General features: G+C 57.5%; 1 protein-coding gene and 1 pseudogene across 11 annotated transcripts in view; one reads left to right on the forward strand and one right to left on the reverse strand.

Moving 5' to 3' along the window:
- The window catches only part of WDR25 (WD repeat domain 25), a 117,765-nt gene that overhangs the window by 54,805 nt on the left and 38,296 nt on the right, over window positions 1-24,664 (forward strand). For all 11 annotated transcript variants that reach the window (XR_004956213.1, XR_004956212.1, XM_036238487.1 and 8 more), the window contains exon 3: window positions 14,253-14,400. Coding sequence is in view for 9 of the 11 variants with exons in the window: in XM_036238487.1 (XP_036094380.1) it covers window positions 14,253-14,400 (148 nt within the window). In the remaining 2 variants the exon portion in view is untranslated. The remainder of the gene's footprint in view (window positions 1-14,252; window positions 14,401-24,664) is intronic.
- LOC118601233 lies at window positions 22,980-23,098 on the reverse strand (annotated as a pseudogene).

The following is a 24,664-nucleotide window of genomic DNA, read 5'->3' on the forward strand; positions in this document are numbered from 1 at the left end:
GAGAAGCCTCCAAGCTGCTCCTGGAACTTGGCGGGATTGCAGGGAGAAAGTCACATTTGATAGCATTGCATCCTCGGGGTTCTGCAGCCAGCAGAAGCATAAATGAAAGCCGTGTCCAAAAGCCACTTCTTTATGTGATTCAGGAATCAGGACACTGCAATTATACCGTGGACGAGATTTACTGAAACGCTAGGGCCAACAAGAGAGGCGCACATCTCCATAAGTCATTTAACTCGAAGGTGCAGCTTGGTCGCTGGCTCCTAACCCGGAACTCTGCTCCGTTCGCAGCGCGCCGAGTGCACGTGGGCCTGCTGCTCCGACTCCAGGCCGGGGTCTGCCGGGCAGGGGGGCGAGAGCTCCGGGTTTCAGCCCCGTCCGTTAGGTTGGTGACATGAGGCAGCTGCCGGATCTGCTGGATCGGAGACACACGTTTAAAAAATTTATGTGCCACATGCGTCTCCCTGTCTTTATTTCCCTCTCCCCCGAACTGACATGAAAAGCAGAGCCACGCGCAAGCAGACGTCAGAGCGAGCGCTTTGCCTCATCAGCTGGAAAAGCCGCCGACTGAACTGCTCCTGACACTGGTTCTGTTTACGGCGGATGCGAGGCGGGCGCGCTGGGGCGGGGGGCGCGGGGCGCAATTTTCCTGTTTTCCGTGAGAGCCGAAGCCTTAATTCAAAAACGAATTAAGTCCTTCAGCTGCCGCTCGATTGCTCCCTCTGATCTCTGGGGGTAAATGTCGTTGCTCGCACCTCGTGTGGCTTCTCTCTCCTTTTCCCCGATGCTGTTCCCCCCTTATTTTTTCCTTTGCCCAGAACGCAAACATTTCTTTGACAAAAGCGTGCATTACTTAGAGCCTGTCGTCTCTTGAAGTTCTTTAATTACAGAATTAAACCAAAGTAACGACAGTTTAATTTGTTCTCATTAACGGGGAGCGCTCGGGGCCGGCGTGACGTGGGCGTGTGCAGGAAGCGCGGGGAGTGTTCGCCGCGTGCCTGGAGCGTGAGTAACTGTGATCGCTGGGCCGCGAGCCCCGCGTGCTCCGGCCAGCCTCCCAGCAGCCTTGGGGCGGGGACGGTGCCTTCCGTGAGGCCCGGGGAGGGGACGCGACGGAGCGGAGCACCGGGCCCCGAGGCCCTGTCCTGTCCACAGCCCCCCTTGGTCCTCAGGCCACCAGTCACGGCCTCAGTCCGGCCAGGGGCTGCCCACAGGCAGAGAGGGACGCGCGGCCGGGGCGTGCCTGAGCAGCACACCGTGGTGCCTGGTGGGACGTTCGGACCCATGCAGACGAAGGGAGTGTGGTTCTGGGGGCCGGCGCCTGCCGGAGCTAATGGGCGGTTCGTCTGTTTTATAAATAGCGGTTTATCCTGCGCAGAGACAGGGAGGCGCGGAGAGGCGTCCTGCAGGCGCGTCCGGCCCCCTTCAGCTGCGGTCAGGAAAGCTGCCGCGGGAACAGCAGGACGCGCGTGTCTCCCTAGCCTGTGGTGCAGGGCGGAAGCCAGGTGTCTGGGCCCCCTCAGGCCTGGGCCCCTGGCTCTGCGCTGCCACGGGCCTGGCCCAGCTGTGTCCTCTCCAGCTGAGGCCACAGCCAGGGCAGCCACTGAAGGTCACGGCGGCAGGTGTCAGGGTTCCCGCCTTTCCACGGACACACGTGGCCTAGACGTCCTCCTCACACTGGCCCCAGCACCCAGCATACCTTCCGGGGCCTTCCACGTTGGCCTTGGGTGACCCCATCACATCTGCGCTGGCCCTGGGCTGGGGCGTTGGTACTGGGCCTCTGAGGACGAGTTCAGGGTGGACAGTTGGTACGTTCGCACGTGCTGCTGGCTCACCTGGTCGGCCAGTGTCCCAAAGGGGGCCCCGGACGGCCCCGTCCGTCCTGCTCTGCCGCGCTTCGAGCCCTGTGTGCGCCGCCCCCGGTCGTGTCGGTGGCGGGCGCCCCGGGGTCGGAAGGAGAGCCGCCGGCGTGCGGGGTCCCGCCGTACCTCCTCTTGGTCACCTTAGTGCCCCTCGAGCCCCCTCGCGGCTCCCGGGCGGGTGGCAGTGGCCCCGTTTCCTAGCTGGGGAAATGGAGGCTCGGAGACGTGGCCATCCGCTCACGCCTCGTCGTGGAAGGGGCGCAGCGGGCTCAGGACCGGGGTGTCTGAAGCGCCTGCGGAGTCCCGGCCTTGGTGTCCTCGTCGCTGTCCCCTGCGCCCACGCTGCTCCTGTCGCCCAGCCGTCTCAGAGCTCTGCCCTGCGGTCCCCGCGTGGGACTTCACAGTTTCCTGTTGACGCGTCTCTCTGCAGCGAAGTCCAGGTGGATTTAAGATTAGAGGACTCGGCTACATATTTTTATTGTTTCTCTTTAAAAATCATTTGAATAAGCCACGGAATAAAGCAAATCGAATTGTTTTGGACACCGTATTTACACGTTTACTGGAAGAGAATGACCTTCTCCGGGGTGGTGATGCGCTTCGCCCCCGAGCCCTGGCTTTGTCTTGGGCTTTATTTATGCCACAACAACTTCCAGAAGAGATTTTAAACTACTTTAGCGTAAAAAGCTACACATAACGGGAAGATTTTAAAGCTCACTTTGGAAAGAGGAAAAGAAAGCATGGAAGTCCTGTCACACACAGGTGGGAGTGGCCGAGGCAAGGCGGGTTGTGGCCCCGACCCGGGGCTGGGCAGCCCCCCGGAAGCTTCCCGGCGGGCCAGAGCTCGCACGGAGCCCCTCCGGTCCAGGCTCCTCGGCCGTGGATTCGCAGGGAGCTGCCGGACGCCTTTGTTCCGAAGCCCCTGAGTTGCCCGGCGGAGCTGCCGGCGCCCCTGTGGGACGGTGGGGGCAGAGCCCGTCTGCACGCGTCCGGGGCGAGGGCTGGGGCGGGAGACTGTGAGGCTGCTGTGCCGAGCTGAGTGTCGGTGGCCCCGAGGAGCCCGTTTCCACGGCCGTGGGGTCGGGACCCCCGCACTCCGACCCAGTGCTGCTTCTGTGGGGCGAAAGGGGGCCCGGCTGCTGAATCTGACCTGAAGGGAAGGCCTGGAGCTTGGCAGGCTCAGCCCGCCAGTGATCCCACACCTCCAGCGTCACTGCTGTGTTTGACCCCCGCCCCCAGCACGTGACCCCTCTGCTGGGTTAGCCCCGTGGCCCTCCTTCCTCCCGCGGGGTGGGACAGAGCATCCTCTGAGCAGTCAGAATTCAGAGGGGAAGCAGGCCAGGCTCATGGGGTCCCAAGGGCTGTTCAGAAATGACACAGCCACAACAGCCGCATGGTCGATCGCGCCGATCTGTGTCAGGAAAAATGTGCAAATTACAACGCACAGCACACAACACGACACTTGAAAGGAATGACTCTAAAGACAGCCTGGGGGTTAAGCATCGGTTGCACTCTGTTCCTTGTTTTTTTTTTTTTTTAAAAAAAATGGAAGCCACGTACCATACCTGAAAGCCGCGAGCAGGGGTGCGGGTGGGACGGACAGACCGCGGGACACACGGGCTTTCCGTGGTCTGCAGGCCCCGCTCGGCACCCCTGGCGGGCGGGGGCGGGGGCGGACTGCCTCCCCCGACCGCCCAGATCTCCGTGCTGCCCGCAGAGGTGCAGATAAGGGGATTTCGACGATTATGCTCACAGCCAACAGCATCTGCAAATTACAGGCTGTGCGACCACGAAAATCACTGACTGAAGCCCTATAGACTTATTATCATCATCCCATTATATAACTCTTCTTAATCCTTCAGAATCCCTTGTTAAATGTATATTATTTTCATAGGTAACATAATTTCATGCTCGTCGAAGTAATGTAATTATACAGGCTAATTCAAGACAATTGGAAATTTCAGGGGGTCCATTTATAACACCACCTAATGCATTCAAGGTACAGTTTGTTAGGGAACGATGAATATTCAACCCAGAAGAACGCCTGACCTGGCATGAGCTGGGGTGCTGAGGAGTTTTGAGTGAATTGAAGGCTTCTGGAAACCGATCGGTTAGTCCTTAGCTGGCCCTTTCAGAAATAGCCTTTGGGACCGTTTCTGAGAAGCAGACTCGAGACCCACACACACAACTCATGTGACTTTATTTTTGGATGCTGACCTGGAGGTCACGAAGGCCTTTTTGGGGGAGTCCGCAGCCGCCCTGGGCAGCCGAGCGGGGACCGCTGCTGGGCGTGGGTGTGCACACCTCCAGGTGGGGACAGGGACTGTTCCGTCACGTGCGGCGGCTCTTTTCCTGTCCCTGAGCTGAGCAGGTCAGGGCGGGCTGGGAGAACATTCTGCTTGTCTCTCAGGAGGCCTCCGGGGGTGCCCTGGGCCGAGGTGCTGAGCTCGCTACTGCCCCAGACTCGAGAGCTCCGATTCGGTGACATAGAGTGCTGTCGGGCGGAGGGGAGGCAGCAGGAGCCAGGCCTACAGGATGACATTTCTGTGGCGTAATGATTTTCAAAAACCATTTGTGAGATTGAGGTAATGTATTTCCCAGACTCGAGCAATTTACTCCTTCCCACCGCGCTGAATCAGGCTGTTAAATCCTCTCGCTGTGTGCACATAGCTATTGGCACCGGGGGAAAATGGTCAAGTTCAAGGCTCCTGCTGTATCTGTGCTCTGCAATTCCGGAATTGATGAGTAATTGTACTTTTGAAAATGAAGTTTTTAAGAACACTGGAAAATGTTAAGAGAAGAAAGTAGGATACCAAATTGAATATTCTGTGGATCTCAGGAAAAACAAAGCGTGCATAGAAAAATACGGCGCAGGCACGGCAGCAGGCTCACGGCAGCCACTTCGTGTGAGCACAGTCATTAGATCCAGCGCCGTCTCCCTCACCCGGGGCGATAGCCGTGGCACCCAGGGGAGAAGCGCCCTGGCGGGAAGCACGTGGGCTCTGGCCGTGGGTCCTGGGCCTGCTGCGAGCTCGGCGTGTGACCTCGGGCGACTTCCTTCACACCCAGAGCCTGTCTCTTCATCTGCAAAACGTCTCAGTCCCATCGCATCAGAGGCCGTGACGATTCCACACCTGTGTGAGCAGCTGGCAGGGCAGGAGGCGGGGCCCCAGGGAAATGGGGGCCCCCGTAGTGTGGACAGGGTTATTGTAAAATGCACGTGTTTCTTCTTAGTCAAAACCGTTATAGATAGAACGATGGGGAAAAGGAGTAATGACCGGAAGTGGAAAAACCAAGCTGTCCCTCCGGCTGCACAGTGCTGAGGCCCACTCTGCCCTGAGCACACTGACCACTCGGCTCGTCTTTAGGAACAAGGAGGTCACACGGCCACCATATTGGTACCCTGTGCTGCATCTGGCCTTCCCAGGGGGGAGGGATGCAGTGCTCTGGGAGCGTCCTCTGGGGCCTTATTCCAACCCAGGGGCATCAGGAGGGCTTCCTGGAGGAAGGGGCATCTTCCCTGAGCCTGGAAGGAAGAGCAGGGGCCAGCCTGGTGGAGAGGGAGGAACCTGTTTCAGGCAGAGGGAAGGGCATGTGTAAGGCCAGAGGTTGCAAAGAGCAGGGCGAGTTTGAAGGTGCCCTGCAGGTGAGAGGTGAGGCGGGGCAGGCGAGGGGCCCCGCGTCAGCTGAACGTTGTCCCACTGGACCAGCTCCATTTACGGTCCCCACTGAGCCCATCACTGGGGAAGGCCTTATGGCCAGAAGAACCCCAGACGACCTCCTCACTGGGTTTCTGGATAGAGTTTTGAGGGTGAGGGGCTGACACTCATTTTTATGCGTATTGAGAAATCTGGATGGAATGATCACCCCGTCTGAACCTTATCCGGGAGGGCTGGGGAGAACCCTTCGGCTGCCGGTGTGGCCCCGGCAGGCCTCCTTGGCCAGCGGAGACAGCCTGGCTCTGCGGCGGTTGCCATGGCAGCAGGACCCGAGGCGCCTCACTTTCTGAGAGGGGTCACCTCTGTTGTGGGGCTCTGCCCCGGCTGGCTGTCGGGTTGGGGCAGGAGAGACTGTCTCTGGGTCTCTGGAAAAGCTGTCGGGAGGCCGCGCCCTGGGACAGGGCTGCGGGTGGCACTCAGGACACCAGCGCCCACCCCGCCCCCCCGGGGCCTGCGGCGTGAATCAGGTTGGCAGCCTGCGCGCTCTCGGAGCCCCCGGGCCTGCGGGGAGCAGCCCCGCCCCGCGCGTGGGCGAGCAGGCGGGTGGGTTCCGGGCCAGCGTCGCGTCCCCGCTCAGGGCTCCGGCGGCGCGCGTCCCCTCGCCCTGCGCCGCCTTTGCTCGTGGAGGCGGCACCGCGGTGTGGCCCAGGGCGTGAGGGCGCCCAGGTTCTGTTCTCCTGGCTTCCGTCGCCGCGGCGCCCCCACCGCCCACGGAGCCCCACCTTCCCCACCTCTCTGCCCGCTGCAGCCCCCCCAGGGGCCTGGCGGCCCTTCTCCGGGTGGGTGGCCTGGCGGCCCTTCTCCAGGTGGGCGCTGGCGCGTCCTCGGCCCTCCGGCGCCCTGGCGACCCCCTCCCCCGCCCTCCCCACGGCGTCTCTGCGTCTTCCTGGCCTCCCGAGCCGCAGCCCGCGTTTCCTTCAGAAGGACGCGGGTCATTGCTGCACTGCGCTGTGCTCAGACCTTCGGCAGCCTGCCGTCTACCCGGAGGGCAGGCCGTCACTGTCGCCTTCCTCACAGGGCTCCAGCAGGGCCGCCGGGGTCTGATTCCGGCTCCACCGCTCACAGCGCCCCTGGGCAGGTAAGCTCTCTGCGCTTCAGTTTCCTCATCTGTCAGCGGGCGTGCATAATGCCACCCGCCTCCTAGGTTGCGGGGAGGACTGAGTTAATCCCTACTAAGGCATAAAAGCATGCCTGACGCGTACTCGCTGCCGAATGCGTGGCTGCTGTCCCCTGGAGGTGGGAAGCGAGGCAGCATTTTGTCTCCAAATAATGTCCAGGGTCATGATGCTGTCTGAAGGGTCTCTGGCCCCTGCACCGCCCACCACCGGACAGGCTGCGCCACCTGCTGGGGACCCCGCCAGCTACGAGGGTCGTGGCCACTCCGCAGGAGGGTGGGCCCGCTGACCTGCGGCTCTCTGTGCAACCTCTGTGATGTGTCTTGCTCTTAATCCTTTTTACTCTGAGAAAACTCTTCTTTGCCCTTTTACATCTTCTGTTGACATTTAAAATGCCTTCCCTTTATTCTGACCTTATTGAGTAGAGAGAATAATTTCTTGGAATTCTCTGTATAATGAATGCTCATGTACTTACAGATTCTGACTGAGTTTTTCCTCAACCTTTACTTGGTGGGACCTTGCATCCTTTGGTACAGAAAACATCTTAGGCAGCGGCATCCTTAGGAGGATGGTGTAAAATGAAAATACGGCCTTAGATGTCATTCTTTCTGCTCCTGTGAGCCTCTTATGACGAAGACATCAGCCGAGGTACGCTGCCCTTAGAGATTCGAGTGAGGTTGGTTCAGACTCCTCTACCCTGTATTGTAGCAACCCTGCAGTCTTCCCAGGCTCTCAGCAAGTTTTCCTGGAGCTGGCGGGGGTCGGGGGCGGGGGGCAGTGTGGGCGAGTTCATCTCCTCAGATTGTCCCCGGCTCCTTGTTCGTGCCTGCAATAAATGATATCAGTTAGTAAATCGCCACTGGCCTCCTTGTCATCTCTGTGACAGCCACAGAATGACTACTCCAGTCCCCTCACTCTTCAAAATATTCTTACCGGAGGGCAGGCTGCACAGAGAAAGCTCCAGACATCACAGGAGGTTCCTTCAGCGTCTTAGTGGAATACCAACCCCGCGGCAAGGAAGCTCCCCAGGGTGGGGAAAGAAGCACTTGGAACGAGGAGAACCATTCCCAGAGCCCACAGGGTTGGGGACAGTTTATGTTCTCAAGCCAAGTGGGAACTCCTCCTAGGTCAGAGGGGTATTGCGTCAGTAGTGGGTAAAACAGCTCTATGCTAAATGCCGCTCTGCTCCTTATCAACGCTTATAAACTATCTTGACAAGGAGCAAACTGTTTCCAAGTAATTAAACCATGTCTCAGAACAAATCTCAAGGGTATATGTAGAAATGCAAAACTATAAAACATCCACCAAAGTAAAATTCACTGTATCTCACATCCAGAGATTACAAAGCATGCGAAGAAGTAGAAAAATTTGAACCATGACGAGAAGAAAAATAAGTCCATGAGAACAGACCCAGAAATGGCACTGATGACGTGATTAGTAAATAAAGAAACCAACTGTTATAAATATGCTCTGTATGTGCAAAATAGCTGGAAAAAGTATGAGTGTGTATGTTAAGGAGAGACATGGAAGATAGAAGAAAGATTGAACTCTAGTGGCGAAAAAAAAAAAAAGCTTAGATAAAATTGTACTAGATGAGATTAACAGTATATCAGAAACTATAAAAGAAAGGTTAGCAAATTTGAGCACGTAGTTACAGAAACTACCTGAGATGAATACAGAGAGTAAAAAGCTCGGGGGAAAACGAGCAGACTGTCGGTGAGCTGTGACACCACTTCACGCTCACCAGCACGCATGAAATTGGAGTCCTCAAAGGAAGAGAGAACAGAAAAATTACTTAAAGAAATAATGGCTGAAAGTTTTCCAAATCTGAGGAAATGAGAAACCCACAGATCCAAGACCCTCAGTGAACCCCAAGCACCAAGGCACATCATAATGGAATTTCTTATAACCAAAGATAAAGAGAAAAGTCTTAAAAGCAGCCAGAGGGGTAGAAAAAGACAAATTACACGCAGAGGAACAAGGATAAGAATGGCAGCAGGATTTTTATTTAGTAACAGAAGACAGTAGAGCAACAAAGTACCGAAAGAAAAACAAACAAACCACTGTCAACCTAAAATTTAATACCTAGCAAATATCTTTTTAAAGGAAAAGTGAAATACTTCTTCAGACATTTAAAAGCTGAAGAAATTCATTGCCAGCAGACCTGCACTACAGGGAGTATTAAAACTTGAGACAGAAGGAAAATGATACCAGATAGAAATCTACATCCGTACAGAGGCATGAGGAGCACCAGGAATGATAAATATGCGAGTCGATGTAAACATTTTTCGGTCTTATTAAAAATCGCTTTAAATGGGAATGATTGTTTAAAAATAATAAGTGTTTTGTGGAGTTTATAACATTCGTGGGTATAAAATCTATGATAACAATGCATGAAAGCTGAGATGGGGAAATGGTGTATATTGTTATGGTTCTTACAAGGCAGTTGCTAGTATTACTTGACGGTAGATGTGATAAGACGCAGGTGTATGCTGCCAACCGTAAACCCACTAGTGATAAGACAGAGTCACGGTCGGTGACATAACACTGGGAGATAAAATGAAATAATGAAAGATAATCCAAAAGAAGGCAATAAATAAATAAATAAATAAGAAAGAGGGAATGAGGAACAGAGGACATAAATGGAAAACAAATAGCAAATTTAAACCTAAACCATATTAATAATAGATACAATGGTCTATACACCCATTAAAAAGATAAAGAATGTTCAGTTGCATAAAAAGGCAAGACCAAATATATAATGCCTACCAGAAACCTACTTTAAATATAAAGACCCAAAGGATTAAATGTAAAAAAATGGGGGAAAAAAAATTAATAGTAAAAAAAAAAAAAAAGAGTAGCCATGTTAATATCAGATAAAGTAGATTTCAGAGCAGAAGATGTTGGCAGGGATCAAGAGAGTGACCTTGTAATGGTAAAGGGGTCAGTTTATTGAAGGACAGCATCAGCTGCATAACATTACGTACGTGGACATCAGGTGCATAAACATTTACACACCCAATGAAAGAGCTTTAAAATACATCAAGCAAACTTGATAGAACCGGGTGGAGAAATAATCAAATTCACAATTAGAGCTGGAGGTTTCAACACCCTTTTCTCAGTAATTAATAGATCAAGTAGACAGAAAATCAGTAAAGGCACAGAAGATTTGAACAACACTATCATCCAACCTGGCCTCATTGACATTTATAGAACGCTCGCTGTGTAACAACGGTGGAAAACGCCTTCTTTTCAAGTGGACATGGAATGTTTACCAAGACGGACCACACTCCAGGCTGCAAAGCAAGTCTCATTACATTCGAAAGGACTGAAATCATCCAAAGTATGTTCTTTAATGATGGTAGGGCTAAATTAAAAATCAATAATTGGTATCTGGAAGATTCCCAAATATTCGGAAACTAAACAGTACACTTCAAGTAACCCATGGGGTCAAGGAAAAAACTTGATAGGGGTATTAGAAAACACTCTGAATGTGAATGAAAATGCGTGGAATGTAGCTGGAGCGGCTCTCACATGTTTCTCAGTTCTCAATAATTTATAGCACCGAATGCCTGTATTAATAAAGAGAATTTCAAGTCAATGATCTCAGCTTCTGCTCTAAAACACACAAAAAGAAGAGCAAATTCAACCCAAAAGAAGCAAAAGAAAAGAGGTAAAGATAAGAGCAGAAGTAATTAAAATAGAAAACAGATGAGCAGTAGAGAGAAATCAGTGAACCCAAAACTAGTTCTTTGAGATAAATAAAAGTGATAAACCTTTAGCCACTCATCAGGAATAAAAGAGAAAAGATATAAATTACTGATATTAGGAAGGAGCGTACTATCTAAAGATATTAAAAGGGTACGAATGTCATAAACAGCTTTATGCTGATCACTTCTACAACTTAGATGATGTGGATATATCCCTCGAAAGACCCAAACAACAAAAGCTCGCTCATGAAGAAATAGATAACCTGCAAAGCCCCCTGTCTATTAAAGCAATGGAATTTATAGTTAAAAACTTCCCCACAAAGGAAACTCTAGGCTCAAATGACTTTGCTAGTGAATTGTACCAAACATTTAAGGAAAAAATAACACCAATTTGTTATGGGTTGAATTGTGTCTTTCTCAAGATTTATATTTTGAAGTCCTAACCCCTAGTGCCTCAGAATGTGTCTTATTTGGAGAGAGGGTCATTAAAGAGATAATCGAGTTAAAACGAGGATGTTAAGATGGACCCTAAACCAGAATGACTGGTGTCTTAATAAAAAGGGGAGATTTGGAGACAGACAGGTGTAAAGGGGGAATATCATGTAAACATGAAGAAAGTCATCTATGCGGGTCTGGAAGATTCTTTACTTATCTATTTACTTATTCATTATGCTATTAATATTAGATTATATTATTTTCTATTGTAATCCAGTAGAATCTGTTTCAAGAATGCAAGGCTTAATATTTGAAAACCTATCTGTGTAAGTCAGCATATTAATGAGCTATAAGAGAAGAACCATATAACCATCTCAAGAGATTCAGAAAGAGCCTTTGAAATATCCAGCATTCATTCCTGATAAAAACTTTCAGCCAACTAGAAACAGAAGAGAATTTTCTCACACTGATCAGGGGCATTCATGAAAACATTAGCTTTAGCATCGTACTTAACTGTGTGAAAGCTGACTGTTTTCCCCATAAGATCAGAAACCTGGCAAGCATGTCCCTCACACCTGTCCGTTCAGCATTTAGTGCAGAGTCCGGCCAGTGCAGTAAGGCGAGAGAAAGACGTAGCAGGTGTCTGGATTGGAGAGGAGAAAGCAAAGCTGTCTTTATTTGCGGGCAACACGATTGTCTACATAGAAAATTCTACTAAATCTACATAAAAACTTCTCGAACTGTTTAAGAAGGTTTCGGAATCTTAAGGTCAATATACAAAAATTAATTGTATTTTAACATTCTAGAAATGAAGAACCTGAAATGAAAAATTTTAAAATACTATTACAGTAATGTCAAAATATGAAATAGAGATAAGTTTGACCAAAGATATGCAACATTTTTCATCAAAAATCTACAGACTCTTGCTTAGAGAAATCAAAGAATATCTAAATGACAAGAGAGATGCACCCTGTTTGTGCATCAGAAGACTCAGTACTGTGAAGACATCTCCCCAGGTGGGTACGTAGATTCGGCGCAGTCCCTGAGAACACAGCGAGCTGAAGAGCCCCAGAGCTTTGGCTGGCAGGTGGCCTGGCGAAGCCCCGGGCACTGGCTGCCCCGTGTGCGCCTGACAGTGCTCTCTGGGGTAGGAGGGGTGTCGAGGGGTCGCGAGGAGGCCAGGATCCCGGGCTGAGCCAGGAGGGTCCCCGAGGCAGGTCGAGTGGGCCCAGGTGGGAGGCAGAGGTTCACTCAGAAGTCTGACGGCCATCATCTCCAGCTCTCCAGGTGGTGGGATTAGGGATGACTATTCTTTACTGCTTTGTGTTTCTATTTTTTGACAGTTTTTTTCTTTCCCCAGAACAGACTTATTTCCAGTGTAATCAGAGAAACAGCAGGCTCAGTAGTTGATTCCTACCGCATTTTGTTTTTTGCACGTCTATATAATTTGACTATTTTATCAAAAGATTGTATTTGTTTTTATACTCAGAAACAAAAGGCAGGCAGGCAGGCCTACAGAACATGACCTGTGGCTGAACCCGTGGCTGAACCCGTGGCTGAACCCGCGGCTAAAAATAGGTCTTAAGAGACCGCAAGGAACCCCTGGTGGGGCCGAGTCTCAGCAGCCAGGTCACGGAAGCCACAGCGAATGCGGAGGAGCCCCAGATGAGGCGTCAGGCTCCTTCCACAGCTGACTGTTGACACAGGGCGCCTCACATTAATGCCTCGAGTCGTCCTAGAACGTTTGACAGAAGACTCGGCCCCTCAATCCCATGAAGGCGGGTTGGGGTCTCTAATTACTTAATTGCAAAAAGGCAGACACTTCCGGCTGCTGTGGCACTGGGGAGGTAATCCGTGCGACCTGACAGTCAGCATTCAACCCAGGCGGCGGAAGCGACTAGCAGAGATGCTCCTCCTGTCCCCAGGGTGGCTCCGAGAGGTGGCCGACAGGGCCGCCTAGACGCTGGCACGTTGTGCATGTATCATCCTGGGAAGGCGAGGCTGCGTTGTTCCCTTCAGAGGGCAGCTATCCGGCAGGGTACGGACCGATGGCCTTGCTCAAGCTCGGTTCCATCGGGGGTGCAGGAGGTGCCCACCCCCACCCCCGCCTGGCCAAGTCCTGGGACTTCAGTTTGCTGCTCTTAGCATCATCCCCAGAGGGCGGGGGCCCTTCCTTCCATCTTCGATTTCTGCTGCGGTCTGCCCTTCCTCCTCCTCCTCCTCCTCCTCCTCCTCCTTTTCCTCCTCCTCCTTCCCCTCTCCCCTCTCCCCTCCTCTCCCCCCTCCTCCTCCCCTCCCCTCCCGCCCCCCCTCCCCTCAGCCCCTTCCGCCCTGTTTTCTCCTCTCCTGGCTCCCCATCCCCTCGCTTGCTTTTCTTCCTCTCCCAGCCTTCTCGTCCCTCCTTCCTCCATGTCTCCTCTCCCTTCCTTTTTTTCCTTCTCCATCCTCTTCATTGACATTATAAATTATGGAATTCTTTTAAACATAATGAGAAGTACAGAAAGTAACATAACACACCTGTGTACCCAGCACTCAGCCTGCGGAGTCGGGGGCCTGGTCCCAGCTCTGCAGCGCGGGGGCCCAGCGGGGTCCAGTCGGTCGCTCCCCCAGCTTCCGGCCTCGCCTCTTCCCGGTTCCTCCCACCTCTTAGCCACCTGTCTAGCCACCTGTTGCAGACTCCAGGTTTCTCCTTGGCCCCCTGCCGGCCCGCCTCGGACGCTGGGCCTTCTCTCCGCTCTGTCTAGACCAGCACCGCTGGGCACCTCCGCGTGCCAGGCCCTGGGCCAACTGCGTGCTTTCCGGCCTCTTCCCCGGACTGCGTGGGGATGGGGGGGCGTTTCCTGGGAGGGCCGGCGACAAGCTGGACCCAGCGCTCCCATGTACACGGGGCGCATTCCCTGATGGAAAACCAGGGTGGGGACGCGCAGCAGTGGCCTCCCCCGTGGAAGAAAGGACAGCCCGCCTCGTGGGCGGACGTCCACTCTTTGCCTGGTTATAAGCTCGGGTGCAGCACTTTCTTTTTGGATCTTAGTCTTAAAGCAGGACCTGTGGAGAGAGCCTGGCCAGGTGCAGTGCCCACTGCAGGGCTGAGACGGTCCCGTCTCAGAGGACAGATGCTGAGATGCAGGCCAGGTGGGCTGAACTGCGGGTGTGGGTGAGACACAGGACGTATTGTTTCCTTATGGCCCCCAAACCCCAGGGAAGTCTCTGGGGAAAGTTCCCCCTCGCCTCCCCAGTCTCTCTACGAGGCCTTTGCATTTCCACAAGGAAGAGTTTAACATCTGGGTCGTGTTTCGATGGTGACACGAAGGAACCCAGTTCCACGGCGAGACCCTGTCCTCTGTGCAGAGGGCCCGAGCCGAGCCCCGGAGATCAGCACCCCCATGTCTGATGTCTGGCGCTGTGTTTGCCTCGTAGGTGTGGGACGCTGTGGACTCGGGGAGCTGCCTGCAGACCTACGCCCTGCACAGCGAGGCGGTGCGGGCCGCCCGGTGGTCCCCCTGCGGCCAGCGCGTCCTCAGCGGCGGCTTTGACTGTGCCCTGCACCTGACCGACCTGGAAACAGGTGTGTTCCTCTGTGTCGTCACCCCACGCGCCCCTTCTGCGGAGCTGGGGCTTAGTCGGCGCTCCCGGGGGGAGCTGCTCTGAGGGCTCTGCATCTGGTCTCAGGGCGGCGAGGGGCCTCAGGAAGGCCCTGGAACCCCGCGCCTCCGCAGAGGGCATGTGTGGGCCTGTGCCGGCATGCCCAGAGGACAGAGCCCCGAGGTTGTCTCGGCCCCAGGAGGTGGGGCGGGGGGGAGAGGTGGCTTTTCAATCAATTTCTGACATGTAATTTGTACTGAAATAGATTTAGCTTTATCACAGTGTCCTCTGGTCAGAATTGGTTTAGAATTCCTGTCAATTCATGACCGTGGAAAGGCCGCGAGGAACGATTCCAGCTCGCGAGGCCCGCGTGTGGCTCTGCCTTCGTGCCCACGCCGGGCCAACCCGAGGGGCCCTGGACGAGCAGGGAGGAGGGAGGCCGTCAGCGGGGGGGTCTGTCCGTGCCCGGGCACTCCGTGCAGCGGGCACCGCTTGCCCCCGGCCCGGCTGCAGCCCCGAGCGGTTCCTGCCTGTGGTTCCAGGTGAGGACAGAGCCCGGCGTGCGGAGGAGCTGGGGTCAGACCTCTGCCCGACTCCCAGGCCACCGGCCCCTCCTCCCTGGCCTCTTCCCGGGTCACTCCTCTGCTGGGTGCCACTGCCAGGCCAGGAGGGAGGCCAGGGCGCACGCCGGCCACTGGGCCATCCCCCGAACCCCGGCAGCCCCCGCCCGCCTGGCCGGCAGTGGCGATGCCGGGGCCTGGCGAGCAGGGTGGCAACTGCGGGTCGGGCTGCTGGGCGCCTCCCTGGAGGAGACGCGGGAGGGGGGGCGGCGCCTGGTTCGGGGTGAGCGTGGGGTTCATCTCCCGCCTCGGGTGTCCTCGTCCCCCGGGCTCTGGGGGGCGGCCCTGCAGCTCCTCCGCCTGAGCTCCCGCGTGCTCCCAGAGGGGAGGTGACAGGACCGATGGCCGTGCCAGCGGCCGGCGCTGCGCCTCGGGCTTTGCACACGCCACGTCGCAGCCGCCGCGGCCCCCATTTTACAGGTGAGGGGGCTGCGGCTCGCAGGGGCGAGGCCCTTGCCCGGGGTCTCCCCGGGGTGCGTGTCCTGTGGGCGTCAGGGCCGCAGGCGTAACCGCGGGTCCCGAGCCCGCTGCGCAGGGCCGGGCCATGGCCGTGTTCTTCCCGACGACGCGTCTCCCTCAGCATCGGTGGCCTTGCCGTTTGCCGCACGGGGCTGACGGGCAGCCAGGGCTCAGGGAGTGTGGTGCCGCTTGGTGACGGCGACAGCTGGGTCGGCGATGACAGCAGCAGGTGCTGTCACCGAGTACCCACCACGTGCCAAGCCTCTTCTGCCGACGTACACGCGGGGTCTCGTTTAGTCCCCTTCGAGGCTGGTGCTTCCAGAACCCCGTTTGCATGCACCGCCCCCCACTCCAGGGTCACGAGTGCCCGTGGGCCCCCGTGCTGCCCGCCGGCCGGCCCCTGGAGGGAAGGAGAGCTTTGCTCATGCTGGCGATGTCGCGCGAGGCCGTGAGAGCACGTTCGTCTGGAGACGGCGGGTTCCTGCGGCCTCCTGTCGTGATCTGGCGACCGTCGGCAGGTGCTGAGCAGACACCGCAGTTTGAGTGCGTGCGAGTGTGTGGTGGGCGTTCCGAAGCTTTTGGACATTCGGGGCCCTCCTGCCTGACGAGGTGGGGACTGCCACAGCAGGTGGCAGTAGGGGGCCGCCCCAGCTAGGAGCAGGAGAGAACCGGGGCTGGATTAGCGCTCTGGGCAGGTCCCCCGGTTGGCGGCCGGTTAGGTGTGGCTGAGGCAGGTGGAGAACCGGAGGAGGGCGGGGGCCGCTGGGGGTGGTGGTGGAGCTGGGCCGGAGGACAGGTGTCCGGGCCCCCGGCGCGTGCCCTGAGGTTGTCGGAGGGCAGGGGGCAGGCGTGGCCCTACCCGGAGCTTTGCCATCAGTCGGGGAGGCGGTGGGTGCCGCCCACGGACCACTGAGCATTCACCGTGTGCAGGGCCTGGTGCTGGGGCCGCAGTGCTGAGCTCGTCAGACGCCCTTTGTCCCTTGGGGGGCAAGGCTGAGGGGGTCAGACCTCACCCTGGGGGAAGCCCTCCGGCCCTAGACGGGGCCCCTCCTGCCGAGGGACCTGTTGGGTTCCACGTCCATCTCCCCGGCTACATGGGAACTCCTGGAAGATGGGGCCTGTCCCGGTGGTCTCTGTGTGTCCGGCGTCTGGCCAGGGCTCCTGGACGAGACAGAGCTGAGGCTGGCCCTTGCTGATGGCGAACCCCATCGGGGGCCACCAAGGTTGGGGCGGCAGCTCCAGCTGTGTCTGAGTCTTGTCCCCGCGTCTCCTCCCCCCCAGGCTGAGCGGGGTGCTGTCCCCGCGCCCGCCCCCAGGCTGAGCGGGGTGCTGTCCCCGCGCCCCCCCGGGATGAGCGGGGTGCTGTCCCCGCGCCCCCCCAGGCTGTGCGGGGTGCTGTCCCCGCGCCCCCCCGGGCTGAGCGGGGTGCTCCTTCAGCAGCGGCCGGGCAGGCCTGAGCAGCCCGTGGGGCCCGGCCTCGTCCGCCGCCCCCTCCGTCGTCCCCGAGCCGGCTGTCCCTCTCCTCGGCCTGCGCCTTCCGCCCTCGGCGATGCGGCTTTTCCACTTCGGTCTAATTAGAACTCCCTGCCAGGAGCCGGCAGTGCAGGGCGGGCGTCCTCACCACGGTGCTTTGGGGATTAGTCACTCGGTGCCCATTGTCGTTAATGGGACTTTGGCGCCAAGGCCATTTATCCCGGAGTCCTCAATCAATACAGTTAAAAATCTGTGGATTCTACAGCATCAATGCCCAGCCCGAGATATGGAGGGCCAGCAACAGTTTATCTCGTTAATTTATAGTCCTGACGGGCCGTTGGCTCATAGAGCAGCCATGAATCAACACGTGAATAAAAGCCGCTCGCAGATTAATTATTTTGGATGCCGCCATTTCCGTCTGCAGTCTCACCGACCAAGCGTCTCAGGTGCGCCGGGCTGCGGGGGCCTCGGGGGACGCCGGCCGACTGCCAGGGCCTGCGTGTCGCCTGCTTTGCGAGTCGGCCTCCCGTGCGGGAGCTCGGCCAGTCTCCTCAGAATCGCAGGGGAGCCCTTCAGCTCCCCACAGTGCCGGTTTCCTTCAGAGTCCAGCCCCCCAGGCCGTCGCCCCGAGCTGGCTGCTCAGGGCCCCGAGGCAGCAGAGGCTGTCCTCGCCCTGCCCGGAGCCCCCAGGGCCCTGCCCTTCCTGTGCGTGGTCAGCTGTCCCGACGCGCGCCCCGCCCGGCCAGGACGTGTGCGCGGTGCCGCCTGGCCCAGCCCCAGGGTGCTGGGTGTGCACCGTGATGGGGACGCACGGAGGGCAGGTGTGGCCCCCCCACCCCCGAGCCGCGTGCCCCGTCCGCCTCCGCGCCTGGCAGAGGGGCCGGCGGGGCTGCTGAGGCGCTCTGCACAAGGCCCGCACACGGGGGGCCCTCAGCCAGGGGCCTCTTCCTCTGTCATGGCCCACAAGGCCCTTCAAAAAGTGGAAAATAATGGCCTGTTCCTGCCGAGTGTCCTGAGGGTGCTGGGTCGTCTCCTTTTGTGGGGCATCCCTTGGAGCTCAGTTCCGAAAGCCCCCCGGGTTCTCCTGGGCCGGCTCGCTAGTGTGGCTCTTGGTACCATGCATGGGTCTGGGGCCACACTGGCGGGGAGTCGTCATTTCAGGGTTCTCCCAGCAACTCCAGGGTTCACTTCTCCATGACAAAATGGCCCGGCAGTGGGGTAGCAGCTTCCTCCTCGCGATGGGACGGCACGTGCCTTTGGTTTGGGGTGGGCGGCTTCTTTACTCGGACCCCACTGCCTGCAGCCTTGCTGTCCCCAGCCCTTTGCTGGCTCCTGCTCTAGGTGTCCCTGTGTCTTCCGGCGGGGGTCGTGGTTCGTGGACACGTGGCCACCTGGGCCTGGACCCATAGGCGACCATCTCTCTCATTTTCCCAGACATGGCTTCTGGTCCCTCCCTAGCTGCTGCCGGGCCCCCAGCGCAGGAACGCTGCCACAAGGAAGCGGGGTGGCACGTTGGCTGAGTGTCCGCCACGGGCCAGGCCTCGGGCTGCGCCGCCCTGGCCCCCGGCACACTGCCCGGCCCGTGTCAGGCCGAAATGCAATGGATGTCAGGCCCTTTGCTTACTCCGTGTTCAGTCTGCCCAGTAGCCTGTGAGGGGCGTGTTTTAATCCCCGGTTCATCGACCCAGACGCTGAGGCGCAGCGTGTTTGGTGAGTTGCTTGAGGCCACGCAGCCCGCGACCGCAGAGCTGGGATCCGGCTCCAGCCCGTGTGCCCGGCGGAGGCTTTGCCTGTCCACGCTCGGTGGCCTCGCCGCGTCTGTTTTCCTGCTGTGGACAGTTTGCTTAAGCTGACTCCTGGGGAGCCCACTTGGCTCTCGGCCCCTGCAGAGGATAAGTCAGGCCTCTGTGTGCAGGGGGGAAGTGCACCCACAAGGATCCTGAGTGATCCCTCTGATTAAGTGACCGGCCAGCTGCAGGATGCTCCTCTGGCTTCGACAGCGCCGCTGCAGCGGGAGAAACGCCAGCCCTGGCGGTTTCGAAGGCTGGGCCCAGGGCGGGTGAGCAGCATCCGAATTAAAACCGTGGCGGAGAGCCAGGGGCTCCCGGGACGTCGGAGGAGGGCCCTCGGAAGGTGCTCCCTTCTGGGCTAGGCCCGAGAGGGGTGCTGGCCCCGCTGGGGCCTGGAGGGGCCCGGGCTTCTTCGTTCTCAGCTTTCTGGCCCTGCGACTGAGCGCCCCCCAGCACACCTCAGCGGGACTCGGCTAGGCAACCTCCAGGTGCCTCTGGAGACCCGGAGGCAGGGACACAGCGAGTGCCGGCTGCCCGCGCACCTTGCTCCGGACGCGTAGCGAGGTGTGCGTGCGCACCCCCTCGGTCCTGGCGGTTTCGCCCCCCCCCCCCCGCGCCCAGACGCGGAGGCCCCGAGGGTCTCAGGGTCTCGTGGCCCAGCGAGGTCTGAGCTGCCGCCGCTGCAGCGCCTCCTCGCCCAGGGAGCAGCTGCCCGCCGGGCCGTCCTCCCGCACTGAGGCAGGCGGGACGCCACAGGCTCCCACGTCCCCTGTCGTCCCGGCCCCCTGGCCCCTCAGCTGGCCTCTCCCGGCCCCTCCCGGCCTCCCCCGGCCTCCCCCGGCCCCTCCCAGCCTCCCCCGGCCTCCCCCGGCCCCCTGTGACCGCGTCTGTTCTCCTGGGCCGCGGCCTGCTCGGCCCGGACTCGCGCTTCCTCTTGCCCTTGGAGGTCTTTCTGTCCAGCCCCAGCCTCCTCCCCCCCCTTGCCGTGCAGCTTCGGGGGGAGACGCCGACCCGAGTCACAGATGGGAAGCCCGACGTTCCTCAGCCGCAGTGAGCCGCCCTCGCTGCCCGCGGCTCAGCCCCGGGGACGTGCCAGAGGCCTTCTGCGTGTCTGCCCGTCTGTCCCACCCCCGTCTTCCAGCTAAGCGCCCCCAGCCCCATCCCCGCGGGGAAACACGGGGCGGTTCCCGTCCGGGCAGCATTTCATTCTCTGCCATGGTCGCAGGGACGGTGTCTCACCTGCGTGAGTTCAGTCGCGATGGCACTGCGGTTCGGCCCCTTCAGGTAAGCGGGTGAGACAGTCTGAGCCCAGACGCGGTCACAGCGTGTCTGCTGCCCCGGGCCCGGGTTCCGGGTCTCAGAAAACCGACGCGGGGTAAACCTTTGCGACACGCCTTGTTTGCAAGTTGGAAAGTTGTTCTTTAGAAAACATTTGGGGTAGTTCGCCCCCGTCCAGGTGATTGGCAGCAGCGGCGGTTAATCATCCTGACGTGGAGGAGCCACCGCGGCGGCTGCTCCCCTCCCCGCCGCTGCGGCCCCTGCTTGCGGGACTGTCGTTTGTGGGGACCACGCCGTCTCCTCTCCAGCGACTCACAGCCTCTTAAGGTGGGTGTCGTCGTCCTGACTCCACACAGGGGGCTGCAGGCTGCACCCCCACCTCGGGTCCATGCGGGCACGGGCACCTCCGATCTGCCCGGCCCTCCAGGGCGCCACCCCGCAGGCCCGCACGGCCCTGCTTCTGATGTGGGGCGTTTGGTTTGAAAGTTGGTGAGCTCCTTTCCTCGTTAGCTTTGAGTCAGGATGGTTAAATTTGCAGCTGGCTGAATACTTCCCAGAGGATGAGTGTAACGATATTGATTTCAGCGACATGAGTCATATGCCGCCTGGCCGGGAACGCAGGCTCAGTCACCGCGAGCCGGCAGCGTCTCCGCCACGTGCCCGCGAGCCCGTGGGCGTGCCAAGGCGCCCAGGAGAAGGAAAGGTCATGCACGGCTCGCGGGGTGCAGCGAGCTCTGTCCCCGCAGGGCCGACTGCACTGACCCTCACCTCGCGGGGCCGCCATTCCCCCGCTGCGAAGTGGGGTACTGACACCTGCCACGGTAGGGCCTGGCGGGACACGGGTGAGCCCCAGGCAGGCCCAGCGGTGCCTGGCCAGGAAGGCGGCCACTTCCCTTCTCTCTCTCAGGGACCGTGTGTGACTTCGCCCGACAGGCCGAGTGGGACAGCGGGAGCCCTGCGGGCTGGCAGGCCCCCCGGGATAGGCGGTAGGGCAGCCGGGCAGCGCTGTCCCAGCTTGCGAGGGCGGTCACCTTGGGGACAGCGGGAGGGGCAGCTCTGAGGACCTGCCTGCCCAGCGTCGCCACGGCGGTGGGGGCCCCGGCGGTAGCAACAGCGTCTAGAGCACAGGTTACCTCTCTGCGGTCTGTTTTACGGGGGCTTTTGTTTTAATGTTGGCGTACGGTTTATTTGTGCCATTATTGATTCAAGGAGAAAAAGGAGTGATTTTTTTCTAACTCCAAGAGGATCTGAACGGTGCTTATACTGGTGGAGTTCATTATAATAGGATCAATACAGTCAGTGTTAATGGATTAAATATTTTTAAAACTCAATTTCCTATAAGCATACAGTGCATGATAGAATTTTCTAAAACATGTAAACAAGTTAGATGGTCTCAAGGTTAAAGGTGACACAGCGACCAGCCTTTGTGTCTGCAACAGCGTCCCCAGGCGAGGGTGTGACACGCGGGCTTCCCGACTTAGGAAAGGGGGCGTGGGCACGGACGTGGCGAGGAAGGACCTGCCGTGTGGCCGACGTTCGCGCGCGAGGCCGTTCCTGGCGAAGGGTTTCCGGCCTTTACCCACAGCTCTTCAACGAGGCGCGTTCCCCTGGCCTCGCGACCGAAACCCGAAGTCGCTGATCCCTCAAGGTCCCCAACGTCCAGACTCGCAGCCCCTGGCTTCAGCTTCTCATGTGACCGAGGACGAAGTCGGTCATTTCGGGTTTGATTTTTCCAGACTGTAACCGCTCCCTCTGGTTTGCCGTCCACCACGGACGCTCTGTGCGCCCGTAGCATGCACCCCCCGCCCCGGCATCTGCGTTCACGGGGTCGGTGAGGCCGCAGTGCAGGGACCTGCCCGAGGCCCCTCCGGGAGGGACAGAGCTGGGCCGGCGCCCGGGTCGGTGCGATGCTCGGCCCCTCCGCTGGCCGCGCGACCTGCTGCCGGGGACAGGCGGACGGCAGCGGCTGGGCTCCTGCTTGCTGAGCGCGTCTCGCCCCGAGGTCCCCCCTCGGTGTCCCCACCGGGGATCTGGGTGCTTATTAAAAAAGTCTAGCACCTCGTAGTTCGGGACCCTTTACAAAAAGGTATAGTAAAGGCCTAGTTGTAATAAGTAAAAACAGGAGAAAGATATCAACTCCAGCTTGTCTTCCAACTGGAAAATTTTAGTTCTTAAATGATATAGATTCTCTCAGTCTCCTTAGGGGGTTGAGGGAGAATAACATATTCAGAAATACATTTTTTTTTTTACCATAAAAAGTTCAATCATCATCTTTTAGCAACACAATTTCCACTTTTCCTCTCATCTTCTTTCCCCATTGTTGGCAAGACTATCGCTGCACTTTTTGAAAACCGTGGCAAATTGACTGTCATTTCTGAAATAAGCATATGTTAAATGCTATGGTCCAAGAAACAGGGAGAACATTTTCTCCAGGCAGATAGTTTGTTTTTCCTGTTGGACGTAAGGATTGGCAGCGAATTCCAAATGAGCAAGGAGTCGCAGTAGGCGCCGTCAGCTCCATGGGAAAGGCCTGGCCCCCGGGGCCTCCGGGCGTGTGGGGCTGCAGCAAGGCTGTGCCCTGCCCTTCCATCCCGGGGACCTGACGCCGGCCCGCCCTCGGCGCCCCCGGAGGTCCCCCAGCCCCTTGACTGGAGCAAGCATCCTGAGGCCTATGCTGCAGGTCTGAGCCCCTCCCCGGCTCCAGGGCGCTGCTCCAAGCAAGTCCTGACGCTGATGTGGGGAGCACACACCCACCACGTGGGGGGCAGCCCTCTGCCCCGCCCTCCCTGGGGAGGGACGAGGACTGGCTAGCTGGGCACATCGCGGCCAGGTCTGTCCGTCCGTCCGTCCATCCGTCCTTCCTTCTTTCCTTACTTCCTAACTTCCTTCCTAACTTCCTCCCTCCCTCCCTCCTTCCCTTCCTTCCTTCCTTCCTTTTGAAAACCCTACAGCACCTGGTCTTGCTGGGTGGTCTCCCATCCAAGTACAAACCAGGCCCAACCCTGCTTAGCTTCCGAGATCGGGCGGAATCGGGCACGTTCAGGGCGGCGTGGCTGTAGACTATGGCTGGGTCCTGACCCCCCCCACGGTAGCTTCAAGGCGAGGGAAAGCTCGGGTCCCTGACGGGTTTCAGGAAAGAAGAGTCGGCTCGCGGGTGCCAGGCTTCCCGGTCAGACTGATCCCCCCGGAGGCGTACTTGGCTTACTTGAGCGGGTTGCTTCTCTGTTGATCCAGTGGGAGGGACATACAGCCCAGACCTCCACGAGTCTCATCTGTCTGGTGCTTTTTTAGAATTTTTGTTAATCAGAGAAACAATATTACAACCGCGATATCACTATGAGTTAGGAAGTGATTTTACGGCCGCGGAGCAACTCATTTCACGTCGGGGCAGTCTGCCCGGTCTTTCCCCACATCGATCCCTATTTACTGCTCTCGCGATCCGGGAACAGGTGTCAGGACGAGCCCGGGCCGCCTTGCCGCAGGGGGCTGTTTCCCATTCCAGTCTTGAACGGCTTCTCCGCGTCCCGCCTGGCGGAGGGCCTTACTCGCCTCAACCGCCGCCCGCGGGCTGGACAGTCAGGCGGTTGTGTGCCGCCTCCTCACCTTAGGGTGCTGTGACGTGGCGCGGCCATGTCACATGGGTGACGTGATATGATGTCACGGTGACGTGACGACATGGGCTGACCATGAGAACATAGTGCGCTGCATTTTGTTGCAAAGTAGTTAAGGGGCTTGTTCAGCAAAAAGTCAAGCGTTTCCTAAATTTTCTCCGATGACAGGTGACTGCCAATCATAGGTCCCTAGAAGATCCTAGAAAAACAGCGGCATGCTTGTTCATTAAGGTAATGGGTACGCTTTAACGGGGAGCAGGAGACCAGCTGCTTTCCAAAAAATTTGTTCTATGGAACGAACATTTGAAAACAGCCGTTTTTAATTATTCCCATCGTTCTGTACTTTTTGTTGCCAGACACGATATAAATGTGCCACCTATTAAAAACTCTAATATCTGCACCCTTAACTTGGGAGCAGTGTTATTCTAATCTACTTTAAAATCCTTTAAATGGAAACTTCAGTGGGTTTGGAATGGCGTTGTTAATAACGTGAGCGTGCCGTGATCCTGTGATGGGCTGCGGGAGCCGTTACAGGGCAGCGGGGGACGCGAGCTTCATGAGCCACACGTCCACACCAGGCTTTGCAGCAGTGCGGGGGTTCGCCAGCCGGGCGGGGGGGAGGCCTCCTTCCCAGGGGTCTGCGTGTCTCTCTCTGGGAGGGACTTCGTGGCTTGGACAGACTTCAGTGAATAAACTCACGCCGTACCTGGGCTACTTTCAAATCGCCGAATCACAAAAAGTTCCCTATGTTTGAAAAATACGGAAGCATAGCCAGTCTCATTGCTCTCATTAACAGCATTATGACATTTGACTTGATTCGATTTCAGAGAGGTTTGTTGCTACTCTTAGTAAATGGCAGATTAAGATCTACCTGTAAATACTGGTCATGCTGAACACGTTCCGCTCTGGGTGTCTGTTCCACTCTGGGTGTAGCCGCCAGCAAACGTCCGTGTGCCGGCAGGGCGCACGCGGGTTCCTCATCGACGGGCCGTGCTGTCAGACACGCTCGGGGACCC

This window comes from Rousettus aegyptiacus, unplaced genomic scaffold (genome assembly GCF_014176215.1).
Source record: "Rousettus aegyptiacus isolate mRouAeg1 unplaced genomic scaffold, mRouAeg1.p scaffold_m13_p_3, whole genome shotgun sequence".
In the NCBI taxonomy this organism is placed as follows: Eukaryota; Metazoa; Chordata; class Mammalia; order Chiroptera; family Pteropodidae; genus Rousettus; species Rousettus aegyptiacus.